This window comes from Zonotrichia albicollis, chromosome 3 (genome assembly GCF_047830755.1).
Source record: "Zonotrichia albicollis isolate bZonAlb1 chromosome 3, bZonAlb1.hap1, whole genome shotgun sequence".
In the NCBI taxonomy this organism is placed as follows: domain Eukaryota; kingdom Metazoa; phylum Chordata; class Aves; order Passeriformes; family Passerellidae; genus Zonotrichia; species Zonotrichia albicollis.
Window position 1 is genome coordinate 44,197,093 of NC_133821.1, and position 24,999 is coordinate 44,222,091.

Here is a 24,999-nt window from a genome sequence, read left to right on the forward strand (position 1 = left end):
ACTGCTGTTCCTAAGCATATTCCTCCCATGGAAGACCAGAGAACAATAGGTAACAGAAGAGAGTAAAAAAGCCCACCAGATCTTTTCAAAAGGCAACATTTAGGTATGGGCTATGAATAAAGAATGTTGCAGGCTGTGTATGAAATTATAGTAAGCTAATATAAGTAACAGTGTGGGTATGCGAGAGTCATTTTGGCCAGCAATTACTTATCTATTTTATGCATTAAACAGCTGTGTTATCTCTCTATTGGAACTAAACTTAATTTCAGAGTAAACATAACTTTCTTAATAATTTTATGTTCATATTAGTATGGATATATATTACCAGTGTACTCATGTGGGTATGTGTTACCAGTGTATTGTTTCACCTTAATTCATGTCTCAGAAATAAAAAAATACCAAATGTTTTCTACTAATATCTAATCTGTAATGCTTATTAGCTAATGAATTCTGTAGTCTGTGCTCACTATCCATTAATTGTCCACTAACTGAGGCTTAATATAAGCTCATTTTTAAAACTCCATAATTTGAAAATACTTCATTTTGTCAGAAGCCAACTAAAAAATGTTGCTAATGATTATGGTTATAAATACAAAGAGACATCTAAAAAAGAGTTAAGTATTCTGTGATGACATTGTAAGTTAAATGCTGCTCAAATTATCTTTCACTGCATTTTGCAATGCCTGAATGTGTGAGTGAATTCTCCTTGGTTAACCTCATAGTATGCAATAGGTCTATCTGTACAGTGCTTTTTCATTCAGGCTCCTTTATTATACTGAAGGAACATCTCCCAACCCTGTGGTCTCATTATGCTCATATTGAAACATTTCTGGCACTTAAATTTGAAAACCTTTGCATATTTATGTACAAAATATTCCTTTGGGAGATTTAAAAATCTGGGCAGAGTGGCAGATCTTCACTCTTCTTACTGTGCAGGTTCCAAGAAGGGCAGTCATAAGGGATTTTTGCTCCTTCCTCAACAGGAAGAAAAAAAAAATCTCAACTGCCATATTTAGGAAAAAAGTCCAGTTTTCTCGCATATTAAAGACTGATTGTCTTGAGGTCAGGGCTGGATGAGTGTTGAGAACATGCTCAGCTAATGTGCTCTGCCATTATCCAAGTTTTGAATTGCACAAGTACAGACCAATGGATATGTTTGAGTGGTTGTTTTAGAGACATAATTTGGGGGTTTTTAGGCATGAATGTGTGATCGTGTCTATTTTTGACTCATTCAGCATTGGAACCAGTGAACATAGGAGACAATGTTGGTATTGCTGGGTGAATATCAGAGTCTTCAGAAAAGAAACTCCAGCCCAGTGAGAAGGCAGGAGATGAAATAGCCCCTAAATGTGATCATGTTCTGCTTTTCAAATATTTCTGTCACTGCTCTCAAATTTTTTATATTAGTTATTAAATATAGGACTTTTATATCCCATGATGCACCTAATTTGCACGAGTTACCAGAGCACCGATTGGACACCTTTTCATACCTGTTCCTACTTATGTCTTTCCATCTATAATGTTTTCTACTCATTAGCAAGTGCTAGCATTATGAAACATAGTGTTCTTTTCCTTCTGCATCTCCAGTGTATCTCAGAAATAACTTTGATTTATCATAGAGTTCTGGCAAATAACTGTGAGGCATTCACTGTTGCAGTATCTTCAGTTTCTCAAATACTTTCATAATCTCAAGCAGGTGGGGGAGGAGGAGGCAGGAATAATTGTAAGCTGCTTTTCTGATTCTGGGACATTCCAGGGGCTCAGCCCCCCATGTTAAATCTTTTGGAGGCTTAACTGGCAGCAGGCCTGCCTGACATCTCCTCAAGGCACCGTGCACAATGCTGTGACCCCGTCTCTGACAGGTCCCTGCTCCTAGCAGCAGTCACATCCATGGCCAGCCCCTGATGCAAGAGAGCCACAGGAAGTATTGTCCTGACTGCTGTCTCAGTGACTGTGCTCCTAAACCTTCTCTCATACTATATATGATATTGTGGAGGAGGTCAAGATGTGTGAAGCTTTCACCCTTTCCTGGTTTCCTTTGTATTTGCCAGGTCTGGAATGGAATGATATGTTCTGCTGTCCTAATTGATTAAATGGCATCTATCATAACATAAAGAGATCAAACACAATTATTTTTTCTCCCGTGTTACCTTTTAGAGCTCTCAATTCTTCACGGATCATTAGCATATAATTTTCAGATGAGCTGGCCAGTAGGTCCCTAAATAAAAATTAGTAGGAAAGATTAGCTAGGAAAGCTAGACTGGTAATGAGCTCTTGCACTACAGTAATGTGATAGGTTTATAGTTCATATCTAGCCCTAATCAGTGCTAAGTGCGAGTTGTCAGCATTTGATAGCTAATTGGTGTTTCTTGGAATTACAGTGCAACAAAATCACTGAAATGAAAATAAAGCTTTTCTTTAGCTATGACAAGTTAAGGGTTAATTATAAATGCTTGGGTCAAATACACCTCTTAGCTACAGTATATGCAAATCAGCTGCACTGAGGGAAGGTTCATGGGCTGTCAAAACTTCTCTGGTCCCTTTTGGGTAATTATTATTTTTTTAAAATTGGTACAGTAGTGGCTTTGAAAACAGAAAAAGCTATTTAAGCCCTTTGCTATATATTTAATATGTCATACAACACACAAAAAACCCTTAAACCTGAACTACTGAAGAATATTAACAATACAATGACAACTTGAACTCTCGTAGCAGTCCTTTTCTTAATGATTTTGTTTACTCTGTGTTCATTTTAGAGCTGCTGTCCTCCCACAGAATTAATTGGATATAAAGTCATAACATGGATCTTAAAAATTATAAGGCAGGAATAATCTAAGCCACTTGATAGGCAAGACTTAAAAGCCTGGTTAACTTGACATGTGTGAGCTGAGATTTTTTCATTGCACAGCTATAAATAGGTGGCTCTAATCACTCTCATAGTGCTAATACGGGAAATGTCCTGTCTGTCCTCAGGAGCTGGTGCTGGGAATGACTGCTATGCACAATGTTGTACTTCCAAATTGTAAACCCAGACAAACTCTGAGAGCAGAACTTTCTCTGACATGGGTGCTGTGAGAGAATTTCAGCTATCTCTTGAGAGGCTAAAGCATACATGGTCAGACAATCTCATTGCTAGTCATCCAAATACATTTTTAATTGGCTGTTAAATTGACCATTTCCAATCAGATTTAATGCAGGCGTAGGCCTTTAGATGTGTGGTCTGAGCAAGACTCTTGAGACTGAGAGGGGTGGGGCAGAAGCAGGCTGGCCCATGAAGCTGTGATGACACTGCTCTGTTGCATGCTGGTTTGCCAGCCTGCTGAGCCAAATGCCAGCAGCATCCACAACCAGCAAGAAGAGAGGACAGAGCTGCAACTGAAGGTGAGTTTGGTGGGATGTGACAAGGTGGGGTTGAGTGGACAGCCAAAGTATGGAAAATGGAGTAACACAGGACACAAACTCTGGGAAATCAGCCTTCATTTCTTCCTCAGTTCATGGAACAACTTGTTCATTTATCCAGATCCTCAGCTTTTGAAATGCAATTTCATGAATGTATTTGCCTACTGAATAAAACTCATACAGTCAGCAGACAAACTTCTCTGTAAATTATTTGCTCGTCAGTGTGTGGAGGAGGAGGAAGGGGGAAAAGTAGAGCAAACAGAGGATTTCAAATGAATTCCCTGCTAAATCATCTGAATTAAATGGTCAATTTTTGTTAGTGCAATAGCTGCAAAAGTTAATACTGAGATGTTAAGAAATTCTTGCTCCAACAATAATTTGGTATTATCACTCAGATGTGAGAGGAGCAAAAGAGGAAACCCTGAGTTGAAACTCGCTTTAAAGTAAATCCAGACAACAAATACTGCCTTCTTAGATGGTGAACCTTGAAATATCTTGACTGTTCCCAAGAGCAGGAAATCTGGAACAGATGTCCGTGCATTTGAATTCAACCCTCCTTTCAAGATGGGGATACATTGGATACAACCTTCTGGATACAGCCCTCGCCCTCTGTTATATGCAGGTGTGGTACTTCATGTCTGGGTGAGAGAAATTTAATCTATCTAGGTCTGAGTAAATGCCTGGATGGGTGTCCCCTGAGAATCTACTAGTTAAGCTGAAGAAGACAAGGAGCAGTAAGATGCATCAAGTAGTGAAGACTGCAGAGACAACAGTAGCCAGCATGGAAGTGGGAGCTATCAACCTGGAGGGAAGGCTACTAGGGAAGTTCTTCAAGGACCAGTTTTAGGAGAGGTTTTATTCGGTGTTATCATCAGCAGCCTTGGCACAGCAGAGCAGAAGCTAATCATAGTGACTGCTTACACAAAGCTGAGAGCCATCATCTGTACAAAGGCAGACCAGAACCTCAGATGGGAGCAGCTGTGGGACCTCAGGGGCTGCAGTAATACAAATGGCACTGATGCCAGGGATTGCCCTGATGGACTGCTGATAATTTCTGATGCAATCTGGGAGCTCATCTGCTAGAAAGGGGATGGGGGTGTGTGCTGATTTAGGCATGTTGGCTGATGATCACAGGTGTCCACAGCTAAATTAACTGTGACAAGGTAATGAAATCTGAGGAGATATTAGGGATGACAGAAGAAAAATAGTAATCGTTATGCAAGGGGTTAGCAGTTCCTCTCCTGGGTGCAGTGCTGGTCTCCCATATAGATGAAGAATGAATTGAGACTGAAGCAAGTACAAGAAAGTCTGGCAAGGGGAGTTTTTCACATGAGAGAAAATGAAATTAATTTGTCTTGCATACCCAAATAGAGTAAACGGATAGAGAGCATGTGTATGTACATGTGGCCAGGAGCATTCCCATCCCTGGAGAGGGAGAGCAATGGAAACCAAAGAGCATGAACAAATAGAAAAGAAGTTGGCATGCTACTACTAAATGGAAATGTGTCAGGGCAGTGCTAGAAAGCCATAATATTTTTAAGGATGGGTTTTCTAAATGCTTAAGGAGGATTATATTGTTCTCTCTACTGGGTAGGGGCAGGAGCTAATAATTCAGTCTCTTCTCACCCCATGCATCACCTGTGCTTTGATGCTGTCCCATGGGGCTTAGGCTCACAGGACCAAGCTCTATGGCAGTTGTCCACGTGCAGTCTTTACCAGAATGACTGTCTTTCCTCTTGGCCTCTCTGTGTCTCCAGATGTATTGGCCAGGGTTGGTTGAGTTGATTGAATGCTGAGGAACTCTTTGCTGTCCTTGGGAGGTCACAGCAGGTGTGCAGAGGGGAGGCAGGAAGGAGGCTGCAGAGTCAGGCTGTAAACCTTTAGAAGCCAATTCTAAGAATGTAAGAATGGCTGTACTGATTCAGGCCACATGTCCTTATAGCATCCTGTCTGGCTTAATTCAACAGCAGATGCCAAGGATGGAGTGTAAGGCTAAAATAAGTACTTTGCCAAAAAGTACTCAAGCCTCAACTATTTTCAGCTGTGGGAATTCCTCAGTATCAGCAGCGGCTCTGTAAACAGAAGTGGGACCTTCCAGGCACATTGTAAATGATTCCAGTCTGAGGCTTTTTAAAGACAGTTAATGTTTGAAAGGATCTTTTTATGCAAAAACTGGTTCAGCTTACCTCTGAAATTGTTTTACTCCTTCTTGGATTTTGAACAGCTAACTTTAAGAGAGATCTTTTTTGTGATTTAAAACTAAATACATACAAACTTCAGTATCGTATATTGCTTTCTGCCACTCATAACTCTGTTCTATCAGCCTTGTGGAGAGACAGCTGTTAACATGGAAATATGCAAATTTATAGTTGTTTTTCTGAGCAGAATAGGTATAATGGGCTCTAAAGCATGTCCTGGTCACCTCAGGTAAAACCGCAAGCAATTGTAGTAATATTTGTTACTACAAAGGTGACACTTTCTAACAATCAAGTTTAAAAAGTTCCTTTCCTTTACTGTGGCAGGCTATGAGAAGATCTCAAAGTGTCAGATATACAGGAGCCAATTGAGAATCTTGTCCAATCAATGTTACTATAGTGGGCAAAATAAATAGAAAAATGCATTTAAAGGGGGAGTGAAACTTCAGATAACATGAAAAATGCATGTGCATCATTTAAAATTTTAAATTGCTGCATGGATGAAGATAAATGTATTGAAGCAGCAGCCTATCTCCACTTGGGTTAAATAGCAAATATATGCATTAAAAATATTTATATACCAATTTTGCTACTTTTACTTATAGCACATAGAACTTGCATAGCCTGGAGTCCCTCAGATTTTATTTAAGCTCTTCTGTGAATGAAGTATGATGGAGTGTGAGAGATATAAAAGTATCAAACATTTAGTTTCCTTATGCCGATGTTTATAGATTACAGAATTCCCACTGCCTTGCACCAGCTGCTACATTTGGTCCCGTGCTGCCAAAACTGTCATCATCAACCTGCCTGTGGTTCCACAGTTTAATTTCAATGCCATGTATTTGACGTCAGAAGGGACTGGTTTTATCTTTGTTTCATGTATCCTGTCACTAAATCTATAAAACCCCAGTTCAGATGCTGATGAAGCTTATGGGAGCTTTTCTGGAGACTTCAGTGACAGCTGGGTTTGGACCACAGTGCCAGTGGATTTCAGTTAATAAAATCCTAATTTCTGGGGATGGTTTGTGGACTTAAACAAAATGCAGGCACAGGCAGGAAATTTTCATCAATGATCTTTATTTGCCATGCAAGTCACCATCATCACTGCTATTGCTCAGCCTGTCTCATCACATCTCTCAATCAGCCAATTGTGAGAATAGCTTAGCCCATCTGTGGAAGAAAGTTCTGGCTGCCTGATAGCCATTCATTTTTATGTGAAAGGAGTTCTTGGTGTCTCTCCACTTCCTCACAAGGTCACCCCACCGGTATTGACTGATGGCAGCACAAATATAGAGGCCAGGGATTTGCAGGCCAGAGAATGCTCTGTTCATTAGATTCTGCAAGCATCATTGCACGTGTCTAAGAAACTTATTTTGGCCCTTGAGTAGTAAAGTAAATTGAGACCTTGAAGTGCAATTGGCTTTCAGTCCTAGGTTTTTAAAGAAATAGGTGTAATGGACAAAGTCACCTTTCTTACTCTTCTCTAAAGCAAATGGACATATAAACTTAGATAGCTAAGTGCATGCTTACCCCTCTTATTTATCCTGATTTTTGGAAAGAGAATTATGCATGCTGTCTAGGATCTTTACATAAGTCCCTGCACATGTCAATACATTATTCCTAAATGGAAGTCATGGATTTTTAATTTGTAGTTAGTTTGGAGCTGAACAACTGAGGCCAGTGGGTGTCTGCTGGAAATGGGAGATGACACAAAAAATTCCTCCTTTTAGGAACTTGCTTCACCTGCTTAATTCCCATCCTAATTAGCAGATTGCTTGACTGCTGTAAAGTTCATCTTCCTTGACAATGGACAGGGATTGCTTCTTTTATCAGGTTTTAGCAGTTTCACGCATCTCTGTGAAGCAATTTGGAGCTGTATGTAAAAAGGAAATCTAAAAGGTATTACACTGATTACCAGAAAAGGAAGCATGACAGGGGGCTTCTGACTGCATATTTTACTTTAATGCTGATGGTTTCATATTTTCACTGCTTTACTTTGGGTTTTGGCAGTTTTAATCAGGAACCAGTATCATGTAAGTGCATTTTTTTTTGCTGTTGATCTAAATGAACAGTTTTGTGAGCACCAGCATCAAGAACATAATGTTTCTAACAACTTGTCTCTCAGTCTGGCATCCAAAAAGATGTAAATACTGGCCAAAAATATTCCTGTGTTTGGGAATTTCTCTCATCTATGTGCTTTCTCTGGTGTGTTCAAGAATGGAATTGAAAGCATTTGTCTCATTCTGTGGGAGCACAAATAAGATTTCTCTCCATCCACCCAGCTGCTAATCCTTCCAGCATTTACAGAGACTTACTGTCTTCAAACTTTGCATATTATTTTCTCAAACCTTCTTCGAATTTGCCAAAAGCCTGGAAGTTTATTGCTGAAGGTGATAAGGCAGCCTTGTGTGCAGGTGCAGAGGCAGTATGAACTCTTGAGCCTAACTTTCTTTAGGGAATACATCTAATGAGGGGTATAGATAAATTGTTTAATTTCCATATCATTAATGACAACCAAAGTCTGCCTTTTTTCCTTTTTTTTTCCCCCCCTTTCCACATGGGAGTATGTGCACTTTCACTGCCCTCTGCTATAATGCTGTGGCCTGAAGGCTCTAGGAGGTTGACCTATAAATGTTACCTATCAGAATGTGAAGTGTTTTGTGGAGTGACCTTCCCAGTTTCCTGGAGATGTTATCTGTTTACACAAGGAGCAGTGCCAAGTAGAGTGGTTTCTAAAACTGAACAGCAGTCAATTTATTTTCAGGTACCACTCCATTTGGGATTGCAATTAGAATAACTAGAGCTGCTCTCCAGCACAGGAAACTGGGAAGGTCATGCTGCCAAACTGTTGGCATCTTGATGAAGGAGCATAAACTACTGCTGTCGCTACTGCAGATCAAATGAGCCTAAGCAGAATGAAGTAATTATGAAATCCTCCCAAAAGATCATGAATATTCATGTATCAATTACAAACATTTGAAGTTAATTTGCGTTCGAGGTATTCCCCCCTGGGTCCATCTGAAGGCTCGCAGCCCTTGCAGCGAGGGGCAGGCCGCTGTCTCCCGGCTGGGGCTCGCAGGGTGCGGCAGCTCTGCCCGGGCCGAGCAGCAGCCAGTTGTCCCCTCGCTGTCCCCTCGCTGTCCCCTCGCTTTCCCCGCTCCCAGTTGCCACGGGGTAGGGCCGAGATGGTTCCCGAGCTGCCTGGCGTGAGGGTAAGGCAGGAGTCAGGCTGCTGGTTGGCATCGAGAGGAAGCTGAGGCGGCCGCTGCCCTGCTCCTGCTCATATCAGCCACCCAGAGGGCCTGGTGTGAAGGTGCTGTGCAGAATGCGTCCTCAGCAGATGGTCAGGGAATGTTTCTGCACGTTTTTGCTTGCTGTGTGTTTCCCCCTGTGACTGCCCTAGAGGCACAGGCACTGTTCAGCTGCATTCCAGCCCTTCCATTCCCAGCACTCCTGCTGCACTGTCAGGGCACAGGCAGGCTCCTAAGCTGCTCCAGTTGCTATTCCATAGCAGCTACATTGTCCTCTCATATAAAGCAGCTAAAGCATACAGATAAGCTGAGCCAAACTTGTGGTTGCCATAATACTTCCAAGTAAGGGAGCCAAGGAAGGAGGGACATGGGGAGAGAAAGGACATTTTCCTTCCCTTTATTAGCATAGCTTGGTAGAAGTTGGCCTAGCCAAGTGCAGAGTCCCTAAATTATTTAAATCTGGGTCATTATTGGTTTTAAGTGCAGGATTTTTTTTCTCCTGTAAATCTCAATCTACTTATTGAGCATGTTTCCTGAACAAGTGGCACTGCTGATTTTGGGGAATCTGGCTTTAGCTCTAACATAGAGTTGCTGAGCCTAATTAGCTCCCTGGATTAATTGAGTTTCTGTTTTTCAGCTAGAATTTATGATGAGCTGGCATTGTAATGAAACAGACCACTAGGATCCTTTTCGTTTTTCTTATCTCTGAGCTTTGTTTGGATGTTTTTAATGGCTACTTGTGAATGGTGTTTGTTTCTGTGCTGAGATTTGAAGTACAGAGGGGAGAGAAATAATTTTTTCCATTTTCAGTGTAGTTTTCTCTCTGAAATAATAACTGGCCCTCAGCAGAACTCTTCTCCTAACCACCTCCTTTCTCCCACCCTATAACTTGCACCTTACTGTGACTTTAAGCTACATCTAGATCTCTGAGCTCTCATTAGAGTAACACAATGAACTGTAAGTAAGGATATATGTGTTCTGTTTGGTATTGCCAAAGTGCAAAGTACACCTGAACCAAACTACATAAAATTCACAGGGCTGGGGAAAAGACTGAGAGGAACTTCTTTCTCTTATTCATTGAATTATTGAATGAATCTTGTGTGACTTCTGCTTCACTGCTGGCACAAGGCAGAAGTAAGAAGATGGAGAAAATGCCTTTGTGTGTCTTCATCACTAGCATGGTGGTGCCCAGCTTAGAGCTGGGCTGGCACTGTCAGAAACCATGCACTCTTTAGTATGTAAAGGTAAAAGTGGAGTTGTTTGACAGCAAGAGCTTTATTGGGAGACAGTTCTATTGTGAGATCAGTCAGCAAGACCTTAAAAAAGTTAGGAACTTTTTTGTCATTCATGAATAACATACAATAACTTGTCACTTTTGCAGACTGTTAAAGCTTCATCAGCTTTGGAGCAACTTTTATACAAAAGCTACAGCTCTTGACTGAGCCCCTTTTATGGTGAGAAGGGTAGTTCCCTGACTCGTGGGAGAAGAAGCCAACTCCCATCTTGCTACAGTCTCCTTTCAGGTGGTTGTAGAGAACAGTGAGATCTTCCCTCGGCCTCCTTTTCCCCAGACTGAACAATTTCAGCTGCCACAGCCACTCTTCATTTGTGCTCCAGACCCTTCACCAGCCTCATTGCCCTTCTCTGGACATGCTCAAGCACCTCAATGTCTTTCTTGCAGCGAGGAGCCCAAAACTGAACTAATTTGAGGTGCAGCCTCACCGATGGGTTTCTGTCCTTCTGTCGTTGATTTGCTTTTCTGCTTTTGGTAGAAAAGAAACAAAGGTGCTCTTTTGTGCATCTGCCACATCCTCATAGGTTGTCACAGGCACAAGAATTATGAAATTTTCTCTTAAAAGACAACAATTGTAGAGGGAATCTCCCTACATTTTATATGAATCTTGTACAATTTGAGTCCCATACTTGGCTGCAGCAACACTTTTCTCCTGCTCTTGACTTCTCAGCTGCTGTAGTGCCGCATCCCCTCCAGATGTGGCAGTTTCCTGGTACTGAACCAGTTTCCTGGCAGTTTCCAGTGTCCCCTCAGTGTAGTCCTTTCAGCTCTGCCTTCCCCTCTGCTGTGAGCACAGGGTTCTGGGTTGTGCTAGTGCACCTCATACAAGATAACTAACTGCAGTGGCAGTGGAAATTTCCACTATGCTTCATTTTCCCTTTAAGGCTAGTCAGTTTCCACCTGGAGCAAGTTCATTGTCTCCCCAGTGCCTCATTTCACCAGGTGAAGAATTCCCCAGGTTAAAGGTCCAACACGTTACCCATCTTTCTTCAACTGCCTCGTTTTGTTCTGCTAACAAAGCCAGGCTCACATGGCTGAACCTCCGAGGGCTTTATCTCCCCACCTGGACTCATTTTGCCTGTGCCTACACACATTGCTCCCATTTCCTCTCTCTCTCTCAAAATTATTAACAGAAAGGAAAGACATAGCTAAGCAAGCTATACTGGTTCACAGTGAACTCAGCTGTTACACACCTGTAACATCCGCTGTTGGGCTTGTGCTTTTTGAGCTATAAATTGTCCTTTGTAGAGATTATTCCCATGTAGTAGGAGCCAAAACCCAATATAGTCTTTATGTGGCTCCTTTGTAATGTAAACATTTATTGCTGTGAATAAAGCGGTGCATCAGCTCAAAGGAGCAGAGTTAAGACATTATGATCAAAAATGACTGTCATAGTTACTGAGATTTTTTTTTCCTTTGACATACCTCTATAAATAATTAGATTACAAGACACCTGAGGGCATACATCATCTGATGCTGTAACCATAACACCTGGAGGCAGTTGACAACTTTCTCCTTTTGGCCAAGTGCCTAGGAAGACATGAAGGTATATGATTAATAGAGAGCACAAACACGCTGTCTTACACTTCCTAAAGCTTCGCTGTACTATTGTATAGTCTCCCTTGTGGAATGTTACTATTCCTATTTCTGATGGTGCTGCTGTTGTCATTGAATAACCAAAATCTGCATAGTAGTGGGGTGACAGGAAGGGGAAAACAAAGAAAATGTTTGTTATTAAGGGGGGAGGGGTGGGGGGGGGCAGATGCAGGAAAGAAAACAAAGTGTATAATACAATTGGGTAAATAATTCCACAGAAAAATCATTATTCCAACACTTCAGCTGGATCTTCCTCTCCAGTATTGCCTCCTTTTTGTGAAACAATTCTGTGTTTGTGTCTCCCATACACAGAATAAAATGCTGGGCAAGAAAAATTCCTGTGAATTTCCTGAGCACAATATTTATTCTTATTGCTTCATTTTCTATTCATGAATTCTATTTTGCAGCCCTACACAAAGGCAATTACTGTTTGCCTCTTTTCTATGTAGCTCACTTTGAACACACAGATCTTCTTAAAGCTGGAGGACCTGGCAGAGGGAGATCCAGGAAGGCACTGACCATTCTCTGCCCCTCACCTGGCAGCATGATACAGCAGCCATGCCAAATGATGGCCATGTTTTGGGATTTCTCTGCTGGGTGTCAGTGAACAGCTGTGGGGGGAGCTTGAGTGGGGAGAGAGGCCTTGGATGTCAGACAGAGAGAGTGGAAGATGTTAATGGGAGGAAGAGGGAGAGAAAAGAGGAATTTAATATTGGAAGAGTGTCTAGCAGTGATGCTGGAGAATGGCAAAGTCTGGTGTAGCTTCTTAGACCACTGCAGGATGAAACTGAGCTCTGCCAGGCTGTTTTGGGGAGGAACTGGGGTATGGGAACAACAACAAGCAAAAAGGTTAAATGAGGAAAGCCCAGGATAGACTCTGATAGAAGATTGTAGGATTGCAGGTCTGATCAGAGAAGAGCATGTCAAAAAGGCTATGAACACACTAGAGCACAGCTTTTCTACAGTGCATGAAAGGAGTGTGTTACTCCCAAATCTTAGTGTTTTTCTACAGGTAGCAAATGTTAGAAAACCCCCTGGTAAATTGTAAGTCATGTTCTCCTTCTCTATTGCTTGTCCAAACAAAAGGTGTCGTCAGCCAGCTGCTGCTGCCTGCTAGTTTAGAAACTGAGGCTTTTTTATACACAGGAATGTTCCAAGCTTGCTGATGTCTCATTGAAGTGTAACCACAAATCTACATGAAATTACATAAAATACATATAATAAGTACATTTAGAGCCTAAAATCAATTGCTATAGAGTCAGGAAATGTCAAAATTAATGGCCTATGTATATTGTGTTATCCTTTCAGGGCTCTCCCTCCATCCCAAAATATCATCTTTTTTCAAGGCAGATAAAGGACCTGCTTTAGACATGAATCAGGACTGTATGGTGATGTGGTCATTGTCACTAAACACGGAGGATGAGATGGAGAAGTGTGGAAGAGAAGGGAGATATTATGAAAGGACCGATACTACCTTCAGATTAGTTCTGACAATGTGTTCCTAAAATTTTTAGATGAGCTGCTAATTGTATGTTCCTGTTTTTTGGGGTATCCTGATTTGAGAACCAGCTGCCCCATTTGCTGTTGGAGATAAGGTCCAAGTTAGCTATACTTTGAACATGAAGACTGTGTAATGATCAATACTCTGAAAGATCTGTGCTTCACACCAAACACCTATACTTAATGAAGTCTTCAATGTTTCAGGTATTATCAGAGGAATATATGCCTCACCTTAGAGGCATTCATCAGATACTGCACTGATGAGCTCCACAGGGAAAAGAAAAAGTTATAAAGAGTCTTTGAAGGAATCGGTCATTCAGTATTCAGAACAGAGTTTTTATAGTTCTAACAGTAAATAAGGCATAAATCCATGCATTGCAAGGCAAGGATTAAAAGAAAGATTAAATAACTTATGGTTCAGTGAGCACTGTTTATTCTGTGCAGGGTTTGAGGCAGGGCTCTAGTGGAAAAATAACATCCAGTCACAAAATTAAAGACTGACTAAATGTACATGGGCAACTGGGATTTATGCAGTGTCTAAGGACACGTATCATGATATTACATGCTTCATTCTTCAGTGCAAGATTCTGTGTTGTTTGAAGTTGAGTATAATTAATCATTCATGAGGAAGGGAAATACAGATGTGTATAAGAGGAGCATGAAGATGTACATTTGTCCTTCTTACTGAAAGGAAGATGTGCATCTGAATGAACCGAGGCTTTCTGCCTGGCAGTCTGCACCTCTGTACTGTACCTGCTGACAAACATCGTAGACACACCTGAGTTTAGTCTCCTGCACACAGGGCTCTTTGCCTCTGGACTTTGCCGGGGGTACCACTTTGCATACTTTATTTTTGGTTTTTACCTATGTGGGATATATATGAATAATATTTAGTAGCTTTTCTTCTGTAGCCACGATTGCCTAGAAGCTAGGCAAGAAAAAGTTTACAAGTAAAGGTAATGTATTTTATTAGAACAAGTGATGTAGTTAGAAAAAAATGAGGTGACTTTGAAGTACTGAAAAGACTGTAGAATTGACTTACAGGCTTTGGAGTCTGAAATGGGGTATCCTGACCCCACCTTCAGTTTTGTATGTGTTTTATGTCCCCATAATCATGATGGTTTAGGGTAAATTTCCTAAACTATAAAAACATTAGTGGATGGGATAGAAGAACATTTAAAATGAAGACAGGTATATAAAGTGGAGTCATTTTTCTGCTCTGACCTATAATTTTTATTACTTTTGGAGCAGAATAGAAATAGACCATTAGCATTCCTGAAGTTCTCTTATTTTCCATGAAGACATTGATGCATTTCACTCTGCTGCCATGAGAAATCTTCTGCTAGCCAGCCTCTGCTTAACACAGTGAGCAACATACACCTGGGAGCAGCACTCTGTAAGTTTCTTCAAAATTTCCTGTGTCTTAGTTTAGATTGCAGAGCCAGAGGATCAACAAAGGTCTTGCTTCTCAAAGCCTTTCCAATGCAGAAGTGCAGATCTCTTTGGAAAACTTCTGCTTTCACAGGAAATTTTGCATTTTCAGATAAAAGCTCACAAATTACCTAATGAAATAATTCATAGCTATTCATTTTTTTTCGGGCAGAATACCATGCCAGCACTCATGAGAACAAAGCATCTACTTTGTGTCTCACACTGGCTGCCAAGCAGACTTCAGTGAGACTTCCAGAATGCTTTAACAATATTTTAATTGAAGAGGATAGAGTGAGTTAAAAATTAGGCCACACATTTTTGTGTCTTACATTCTCTTCTATTTTCTTTCTTTCTTTCCTTCAGAAGTTACTAGGTGAGAGTTATTGTGAGAGGTCAGTCAACCCTGAACAGCTGAACTTGTCTTATGACAATATCCACATTTGACAAAAATCTTTGTTTAGTAGCTTTCTCCCTCTTTATGTTATTTTTCAGTACAGTACAGTAGTGATATGAGGCCGGTTATTTTTTCTGGGTACAAGGTGAAGTTGAGATTCAAGATGTAGCCTGTGCTGAATGAACAAACTCTGAAATTAGAAATCAGTGCTAGCTGGGCTTTTTACTGCTAGGTTCATGCTTTAATCCTTAACAAATCTGACCTTTAGTTCCCATCCATGTCAGAGGATGAATTATAAATAGATATTTTTTCAGTATTGTTATTCTTCTTGCAAATGGGTATTTCAGTACAAGGCAGATGGCACAGATTATTTTATATTCCTAGTGCATGTATCTCTAGGAGAGCCACACCTCAGTGCTGATGCTGGCTGCATGGATTATGCATTCTCAGGAGACCAACATGTTTAGAATGTATTCTTTTGCACTTTCCCCTGTCATCTCATGTTTTGCTATTATAGAAGCACTGGCAAATGTAAGGCTTGTTATTGATTTCTGTGGAGATGTTAATAATTTCTGTGTTACTCTGCATTGGAGTGACAATAACTGATGTACAAAATTTGACATCTTAATTATTCCGTGATGGAAAAGAGGGACACTAACCTGAGACACAGCAGCCTATTACCTCTGGATCTGTGGATTCAAAGCAGCCTTAGGTCACAAGTGAAATGAGTGAGGCTGTCTCAGTATAGTCTTTATGGATGTTTGTTTGCTTTTCAAAGACACTAGATGTCTTCAATGTGTCTGGAGCAGATGGAAGCAGAAATCCTGAAATAAAAAAAAAAAATTATTTTCAGTATTTCTAGCCAAACTGAAATTGCAAGTATTAGAAGCCACAGGAGATGAGAACCCTCCAGAGCTATTGCATCAAAATATGCAGCCCAAATGTTGTTATTTATTCAATCAAAAAGAGAGGTCCAAGGGTTTTGGTGTTTGTCCATCGGTCCCATCCAGTAGGCATAGCTTCAGTTCCCAGCAGCTGCAGCTTTATGCAGTGTTCCTGTGAGCTGGAAATCTCAAGTGAGAAAACAAGGACACACATGCACCATAGGTCATTTGCAGATATTTAACAGTGAGCCCCAAAAATCTGATCTGTAGCCACTGACGGTATCACCATCATTTCAACAGCGAATGCAGTTCCTTTAGTCACACATAAATATCAGGCTGTTGCTGTCTTTGTTTCCAGCTGTATGTAGTCATCGTCCACAACCTTTAGCATAGGGGAGACACTCTTCAAGACAATGCCATTTCCCAAATAACCATCCAGCTAACTTTACACCTCGGAACTAAAGGTCTCTTTAAAAATTATTGTGTGTTTCTGACTACGGGATTAGATGACCACCTCAAAAGTATTATATATGCATCATTATTCTGTTAAAATTCATATTCTCAGTCTAGTCACACACAGCCCCACAATAAGGCATCAGTATTTCAAAAGCTATGTGAGGCTGAACAATAGAGTAAATGGGAAGAACAGAAAATTTGATTTCTGCCTCAGTGAAAGAAAAGATCTAATATGAAAGAACAATTGTGTGAAGTCTGAATGCTTGATTGGTTTGTATTTTACCAGCATCATCCAAAATTTACTTCAGTGGCTTAACTGTTACTAATATTGAGTTACCCAATGCCCTATAAGGCAACAAAAAAATTTTGTTCTGTAATCTTATCCAGTACCCTCTTGTCCTCCAGAGCTGGGCCAGGGTTTGTCTGGGCACTGTGCACTTCAGAAGAGCAGCAGTTTGGTGTTTGCTGCTGTGGCTCCTTAACAGCCTCCAGTGCTGGTCTGCATCTCTCTGTCGGCAGTGGTAACAATGGAGAAGGACTGAGCTGAAAAGGAGTCAGAAAAGGGGAAGTGGGAAAAGAAGTTTGAATTGTAGTCCAGGATCTTTCAGCATGCTCAGCTGCACAACGTAGTGCAGACCTGAGGAAAAAAAGTAATTAGGATTCTTTTAAAAAGAGGAGAAAATATCTTGCCGAGACCCAAGTTACATCATGATGGCCAAAGCGAAACCTTGCCGGCTAATGTAGCCTTAATTCACTTTATTTTGCAGAGACAGCAAGCTGACCATGTTGCTCCGAGAGTCCTTGGGGAACATGAACTGCCGCACCACGATGATCGCTCACATTTCAGCCGCCGCGGGCAACTACGCGGAGACGCTCTCCACCATCCAGATCGCCTCAAGGGTCCTCAGGATGAAGAAAAAGAAAACTAAGGTAAGACCATGTGTAACTCCCTTCTTATAATGATGGAGGAAGGAGGAAGAAGGGTCCTTAACTGGGTGAAGCAGCATGTAACCGAATCAGTAATCAGTTCCAAAATGTTTGGGATGTATGTACCAGTCCTAGGCAAGTGTCAGAGTGCAATATTAGAGAGGTAAATGCTTCAGCTTCAGAGACACAGGAATAAGTTTGGACACATCTGTTGTGGCTGGTTTGTAAGCTGACCTTGTTTAATAATATAACTGTCAGAGAGCATTTATTTTTCTTTATACTCTTAGTGCTAAATGAAATAATAAGGAGTAAAACTGCTGTAGAGTTAAAGAAAATTTGGATTAATTAAGAATTAGATTCTCAATGCTTCTCAGAGGGAGCAGAAGCAAAATAAAGGGCAGAACTACTGTGTCCAAGGCCAGCATTGACCACCTTTTTATTCCTATTGCTTCTAAATATGGGTGAAAGATTTTCCACGTAGAGTGAAGATGGACTATATCCATTTTCACGTTAGAGAGTTCTGGTTGCTTCCATGCAACTTATGGTGTGAATTGGGCAGAATGAATGAATGTTATGCATTTCATTTTAATTGGCAGATTGACAAAAGCTTTTTTTGTCAATTGATTGAAGAGAGACTAATGAAGGATTCAGTCCACAAGCCATCAGAACACTGTGTCTCCAGAGACCTCTGAGTGCCCATTATACAATTCCACACACTGGTAGTATGGGATCATATGTAATCAGTTTTCTTGTTCTTCTTCAAATACACAAATGTACATGCACACACAAAATCAGCAAAGCCTTTGCCAAATACCTGATTTCTTTGGCCAGGCTCAGTTAAGGGAGGTATCTTAATCCATATTTCTAGTACATTTTTTTTTAATTCTTGTGATTTTGAGTGGGACTCAGAGCTGGGACTTTGGGTTCTCCATTGAACATAGCTATGGGTTTGCTCCAGGGCTGTGGATAAGAGCTTTGTACCTTAGTTTAGAGATCTCGCAGTTCATATATGACCATGATTTTTTTTGTGTATGCAGTTTGTGCAAGGAGAAGCTTGCAATGCTGAAATGTCATAGACTCTCTTTCACTCTCTCTCTCTCTCTCTCTCATGTTGCAGTACACATCAAGTTCTTCTGGAGGAGAGAGCTCTTGTGAGGAGGGCCGGATGCGGAGGCCAACCCAGCTGAGACCTTTCCATTCTAGAAACACTGTGGACCCAGACTTCCCTATTTTGCATTTATCAAGTGATCCTGATTATTCATCCAGCAGTGAGCAGTCGTGTGACACGGTGATTTACGTTGGCCCTAATGGCACTGCCCTCTCTGACAAGGAACTGACAGATAACGAGGGTCCCCCTGACTTTGTTCCCATAGTTCCTGCTCTGCAAAAGACCAAAAATGAGGGCAGGTTGGAGGAAGTTAGTGAATCAGGGCCCAGCACATCTGAAAGAGACTGCCTGAAGTGCAACACCTTTGCAGAGCTCCAGGAGAGACTGGATTGCATAGATGGCAGTGAAGAGACCGACAAATTTCCCTTTGAAGAGATGCCTGCTCAATTTAGCTCAGACCAGATGTCTAAGTGTGCTGTCTCAAGCCAGCTGGCAGAGCTTAGCCACTTACCAGAGTCAGATAAGGAAGATACGATGCCAGAATGTCAGCATCCTGATAGAGAAGCCAAGGAAAATACAAACACAACACCCAGCAAAACTAGGAGAAATCACTCCCCTGTTCCTTCTGGAGCTCTTACCAATCTTTCAACTCCTTCTTCTCCCAGGAGTGTAACAGGCAGCTCTAGTAAAGAGCTTAACTCTTGTCAGTTAGCACACAGCACCAGCTTGCAGAGCAGCAGAGAAGGGCTCAACACTTCTGGATTTGTGGAAGGCAAACCTCGGCCAATGGGTTCCCCCCGGCTTGGCATTGCAAGCCTCTCAAAGACATCTGAGTATAAGCCACCAACTTCTCCTTCCCAGAGGTGCAAGGTCTACACACAGAAAGGAGTCCTGCCCAGCTCCACTCCCCCACCAGCTCCCCTGAGTAAGGATGCCACCATGACATCTACTGAATCTTTATTACAGCCAGAAATCCGGACCCCACCTGTAGGTATGAGCCCTCAGATTATAAAAAAGTCAGTGTCGTCCAACAATGGGGATTTTGAAGAGACCGTTCTCAATGAAGATGGGCAACAAAGCATTTCTCCAGAATCCAAGAAAGAGATTCTGAGCACAACCATGGTGACTGTGCAGCAGCCATTGGAGCTGAATGGAGAGGATGAGCTTGTGTTCACCCTTGTGGAAGAGCTGACCATTAGTGGTGTCCTTGACAATGGGCGCCCGACCAGCATCATCAGTTTTAACAGTGACTGCTCCGTGCAGGCTTTGGCCTCTGGCTCTAGGCCAGTCAGTATTATCAGCAGTATCTCTGAAGATCTTGAGTGTTACTCCAGTGCAGCTCCTGTGTCTGAAGTCAGCATCACACAGTTCCTTCCTCTTCCAAAGCTGAGTCTGGATGACAAACCCCAAGACGATGGCAGCAGGCGCTCATCCATCAGCTCGTGGCTGAGCGAAATGAGCACAGGCAGTGACGGTGAACAGTCGTGCCACAGCTTCATAGCCCAGGCGTGCTATGGGCACGGGGAAGCTATGGCAGAGCCCCCTGTCTCTGAGTTTGCAAGCACCATACAAAGTGCCAGCATGATTTGTGTAAGTGACAAACAGAAGTCAGTGACTGACAACATGCTTATAATGTCGGAAATGGGGGAGGAAGCTTTCGGCAAAGTGCCACCCATCAAAGGCTGTAAAATATCCGCTCTAGGCAAAACTACTGTCACAATCAAAAACACAGCAAGTCTCAGCAGCTGTGAGGGCTACATCCCAATGAAGACGAACATTACCGTGTATCCATGTATTGCTGTTAATTCCTTCAAAGCTCAAGACACTGATGATGCTGTACCAGCTGTAACTGCAGACCCAAAGGCTGTTCATCCCCATGATGGGAAAGAATCCATTGCTAAGAAGGTTATCAAATTTGAAGACCCTTGGTTGAAGAGAGAAGAAGATGTTAAAAAGGACAGCTCTGGGAGCAGTGACGGGCCAAGGCCTGATACAGTCACAATTTCAGCCAAGCCTGAGCACAGCACAAAACAGTCCTCCATGGACAGGTTTAGCACCAGCAGTGGGGACGCCTCTATTTCCCCAGGATCTGACAGTCTAAAAAGGATTGTGGATGGGTGTGAGGTGGCAGCATCCAGCTCTGCAACCCAAAGCCCTGTTCATTCCAGTGATGGCTTGAAGAATTGTAGCCTCCCTCGAGGGCTCCCAAAGGCAAGCAAGGTGGAGGAATCTGACAGTCATCTCCATCCCACTTTTACTGACAGCGGTGGAGTCAATTCTCCCGCCCTCCCCCAGTTTTCTAGGGCTAGTCTTGACAAGAAGATGGCCTCTCCCAAACACTGCATACTCACTCGTCCCAAAGGGACCCCTCCTCTACCACCTGTGAGAAAGTCAAGCTTGGATCAGAAGAATAGAGCCAGCCCCCAGCACAGTGCAGCCAACAGCACCACAAGCAGTCCCTCCAGCCAGCCTGTGTCCTTCCTGGCCAGTTTCCCCGAGGAGCAGAATGCCAAACTAAAAGGCCCTGGCATAGACAGCAGCATCAACAACAGCAGCAGCAAGCTCTTCAGTGCCAAACTGGAGCAGCTTGCCAGCAGGACCAACTCCCTAGGGAGGTCCACAGGAAGCCACTATGAGTGTTTGTCGCTGGAAAGAGCAGAAAGTCTGTCCTCTGTGAGCTCCAAAATGAGCCCTGGCAGAGACACCACCATGCCTAGGGCTGGAAGGAGCCTCAGCCGCAGTGCCATGTCCTCACCCACCAACTCGGGCCTCTCCCAGTCGGCAGGTGCCTCCCCAAAAGCCAGCCAGTCAAAGATCTCTGCTGTCAGCAAGCTCCTGCTGGCAAGTCCCAAGGCCCGCAGCCTCTCTGCCTCTGCCACCAAAACACTCAGCTTCTCCACCAAGTCTCTGCCTCAGTCTGTGGGGCAGAGCTCCAGTTTGCCCCCAAGTGGGAAGAACATGTCCTGGTCAATGCAGTCCCTCAGCAGAAGCCGGGGCTCCAGCCTTGCTTCCAAATTGCCCCTTCGAGCTGTCAATGGGCGGATTTCAGAGCTGCTCCAAGGGAGCACCAGTGCCAGAGGCGTTCAGCTGCCGGGAAGCCTGGAGACAGAGGAGCGTGGGGGCCTTCCTGGAGATGAGAAGCCAGATGTTCACATGCTGCCTTCCCCCTACAGCAAGATCACCCCTCCTCGGAAACCACACCGCTGCAGCAGCGGCCACGGCAGCGACAACAGCAGTGTCCTGAGTGGGGAGCTGCCCCCTGCCATGGGTAAAACAGCCCTCTTCTACCACAGCGGGGGCAGCAGTGGCTACGAGAGCATGATGAGGGACAGCGAGGCGACGGGGAGCGCCTCCTCAGCGCAGGACTCCATGAGCGAGAACAGCAGCTCTGCCAGCGGCAGATGCCGCAGCCTCAAAACCCCAAAGAAACGACTGAATGCAGGTGAGCTTGTGGTGGTGGGAAAGAGGGACGCAGACCAAAGCAGAATAGTACTCAGGGGTAGGCTGGCCCTAAGGGTGAGCTAGTTAAATACCAGTTCCACCTCTTAGCTGAGAAGCAAGGGCATGGTAAGCATCCAAGGCTCTGCCTTTTTTCCTTTTGGTACATTCACTAATCCTGTGTGGTTGTATTGCCTTTGCTGTGGAGTCTCTAACTGACCTCTTTCACTTCCGTTTGCTTCCAATAAACAAAAACTTAGTTAGTTTTGCCAGTGGCAGCCACATTCAATGTTTATTTATACAAATGTATTTCTGATTTGATTCCAGAAAGGTGCCTTAATATGCATGTTTCACCAGCCCAAGACCGGAGTCTTGCTGAATGGCTATATCTCTTGTGAGCCTGCTTCTGCTCCTTGTGTGCCCAAAGGTCCATCTGAAACCATTGTTGAGTTTCTTCTCTCCACATAGGAGATGGAGCAAAAATGTGTCCATGCCCCTTGAAAGATGTTATCCTGTACCTGAGACTCTTGCCTTTTGAGTTGTGGCTCCTTTTCCCAGAAATTTATTGATAATAAATAATAGGTAATATTAAGAACAATATATGGGAACTACTGCACTGAAGCACTTTCAAATCTGGAACTTTTTTGTGATCATGGAATGGATTGGGAAGACTTCATCTTTGTTCAGACATAATCCCCAGTGGCTTCACACTACATCAGGACTTTTAAATTAGATAGCAAGAGCTTCCTGGGTCATATCAAGAGTCTGTGCAGGTACCTCTTTCCACGAGAGCAAGTTTCATAAAGTTGCAGAACAGGGATGGGGACCATTCATGAGCTGGTCAGTTCACATTTTTCCCGGGTACTGTTTTCCCAACTTGTAGTGCAAGTCTTGACTAATCTACTTCTGAAAAAAATTCAGGTTGACATCGGACCTGGTGGCACAGGTATGTGGAATATCAGTAGCTACTTATTCTACAGTAGCTGGGTGTTTCTAAATTGTGTTTTTCTCATAGTGTTCCTAATTCACCAGCCATTCCACTTGCTGTGATACTCACCTCTGGAATTCATTTCCAGTGAACAGAGTAATGCATAACTCTCCCTTTCTTTATGCTCTTGACTGTGGTAGCAGAAAGAACATGTGCAGCACAGATGTAAATGCAATAGATTCTGCTATTAAAACAGCATCCATAAATGCAGAGCTGATTGTACCTGTTCAGAGGATGCATCTGAAAGTGATCATTCTGCATAATGCAAGCCCAGACCAAATGACTGAATATTATTTCTGAAGGTAACTTTGCATCTTCTTGGAAAATATCTTTTCCTAGCCTTTCACTTAAATGGTAATAAATTGATTTTCCTCTTTCTGAAGAGATCTGCCTCTAAAAACCCCTTTCAAATATGAACTGTTTAATAATAACTTGTAAGGAAGAGAAGGATGATTTCTATCTTGTGAAAAAGGAAAACAAAGCTGTCCACAGAGATGGCATTTGTGGTTGTAAACTGACAACTTGATTGTGTCTTGTGGAGAAGCTGCCAATCTAATATGGACTTTTTCCACGGTCATTTAGATGGAAAAGTTTATCAATTTCTGTGAAAAAACCAGGCAGCTGTGCAGATGAGGGAACAGATTAGATACTAGAGAATGTTCCCCTTAGTCCCCCAAGGGACATATTTTACAAAAAAACTCTGAGAAAGTTTCAGGCACAGCCTCTGGATTTCTTAGACTGCAGAGTTCATCCCCAAACTGAAGCACTAGAGGACCAATATTTGTTTATTCTGATGCTCACAAAACTGCTATTGTTTCATTTCACTTCTCTCTGCTTTGATAGCACATTGGAGGCTGGACAAGGCTGGAAATACAAGTGACAAAAGCATTGTCTTTGTGGTGTTCTAATTACAGACAAGCTTCATGTGTGTGTGTTGTATTTTATAAGTTCATGTATTGTATATACAAATATAACTAGGGTTGTATTTTGGCTCACAGCTTTTGCTAACCCCTGTGCAGGACTAAACATTGTGTCAGTAGTCATTAAAAGGGAGTTGTGAAGGAGAGATCTGTTTGAGAGTCAGGTTTAAGATTATTCCTGTAGCAGTCTGGAGGACACACCAGGAAAGAAGAGGCCTTGAGCCTACCTGGTAGAACATTGACACTGGTTTGTCATACAGCGCAGGTATGCAAAATTATCAAGTGATGAGGTAAGTATGAACCTTTCATTAGCAGGGAACATGAGGAGTCCTAGCTTTGCTGCTTTTTTACTGCTGTATAACATGTGACCTTTCTTTTTCCCCAAATACACCTTTTATTGGCTGGCCAAGAAATTAATCTCTTTATTCTAATTGCTGGTGTGAGGTGGTTCCTCTCTCCTTAGTCAGCAACATTGCAATTATCTGCCTGATGCTGGACATGAATCTCTGGGGTGGAGGGTTTTCAGTGAAGGGCCTGTCTGTGTCCTTGGAAATTGCCTGCCCCGGTGGACTCAGCATAGCCTGGCACATTGACCTCCCTTAAAGTAATTTACAAAGCTTCTCTCTTAATTCAGCATGTCACCTGATGTGGAGAGATTCTCAGTGTATCATCTCTGATACTTTACTTTTGAAAGTGATTCCCTATGTCAGCAAGTAATTCCTGTGTTGTTTGGTATGATTTGTTTATAAGTGCAACCAGGGGTTTTATGGAAATTAAAAACTCAATTTTTACCACCATCCCTATTTCTAGCAGAAAACCACTGCCCAGAAATTAATCAGGCTTCACATTCATATAACCCAGCTCCTGTTTGCATTTGGTCTGGCAGCAGTGAGATCATAATTCTGTTTTGATGTGTTTGATAATAGTATAATTTTTCACATGTCAGCAGATTTACGATGGCATAAAACCAGGATTATTACTTCAATGCAGGAGAACGTGAAGGAGGAGTTAAGGTATAAGGGAGAATAGAGCTGTTTGCAAATGTATTTTTATTGTATAATGAAAAAATGAGAAGTTTTGTTATCTCCTTTCTTAGAGTGTGAGTGTTATCTCTTAAGGAATACTTTTTAATGAAAAACTAGCACACAAAGGTTCTGAGATCTTAAAAGACAGATATTATTTTAATATAAAGTGTCAAGAGCATTGGACCTTTCCTGA

General features: G+C 42.4%; 1 protein-coding gene across 1 annotated transcript in view; it reads left to right on the plus strand.

Moving 5' to 3' along the window:
- The window catches only part of KIF26B (kinesin family member 26B), a 276,588-nt gene that overhangs the window by 232,378 nt on the left and 19,211 nt on the right, over positions 1-24,999 (plus strand). Inside the window, exons 11-12 of the mRNA XM_005489720.4 lie at positions 17,168-17,330; positions 18,445-21,877. Of these exons, the coding sequence (XP_005489777.2) occupies positions 17,168-17,330; positions 18,445-21,877 (3,596 nt within the window). The remainder of the gene's footprint in view (positions 1-17,167; positions 17,331-18,444; positions 21,878-24,999) is intronic.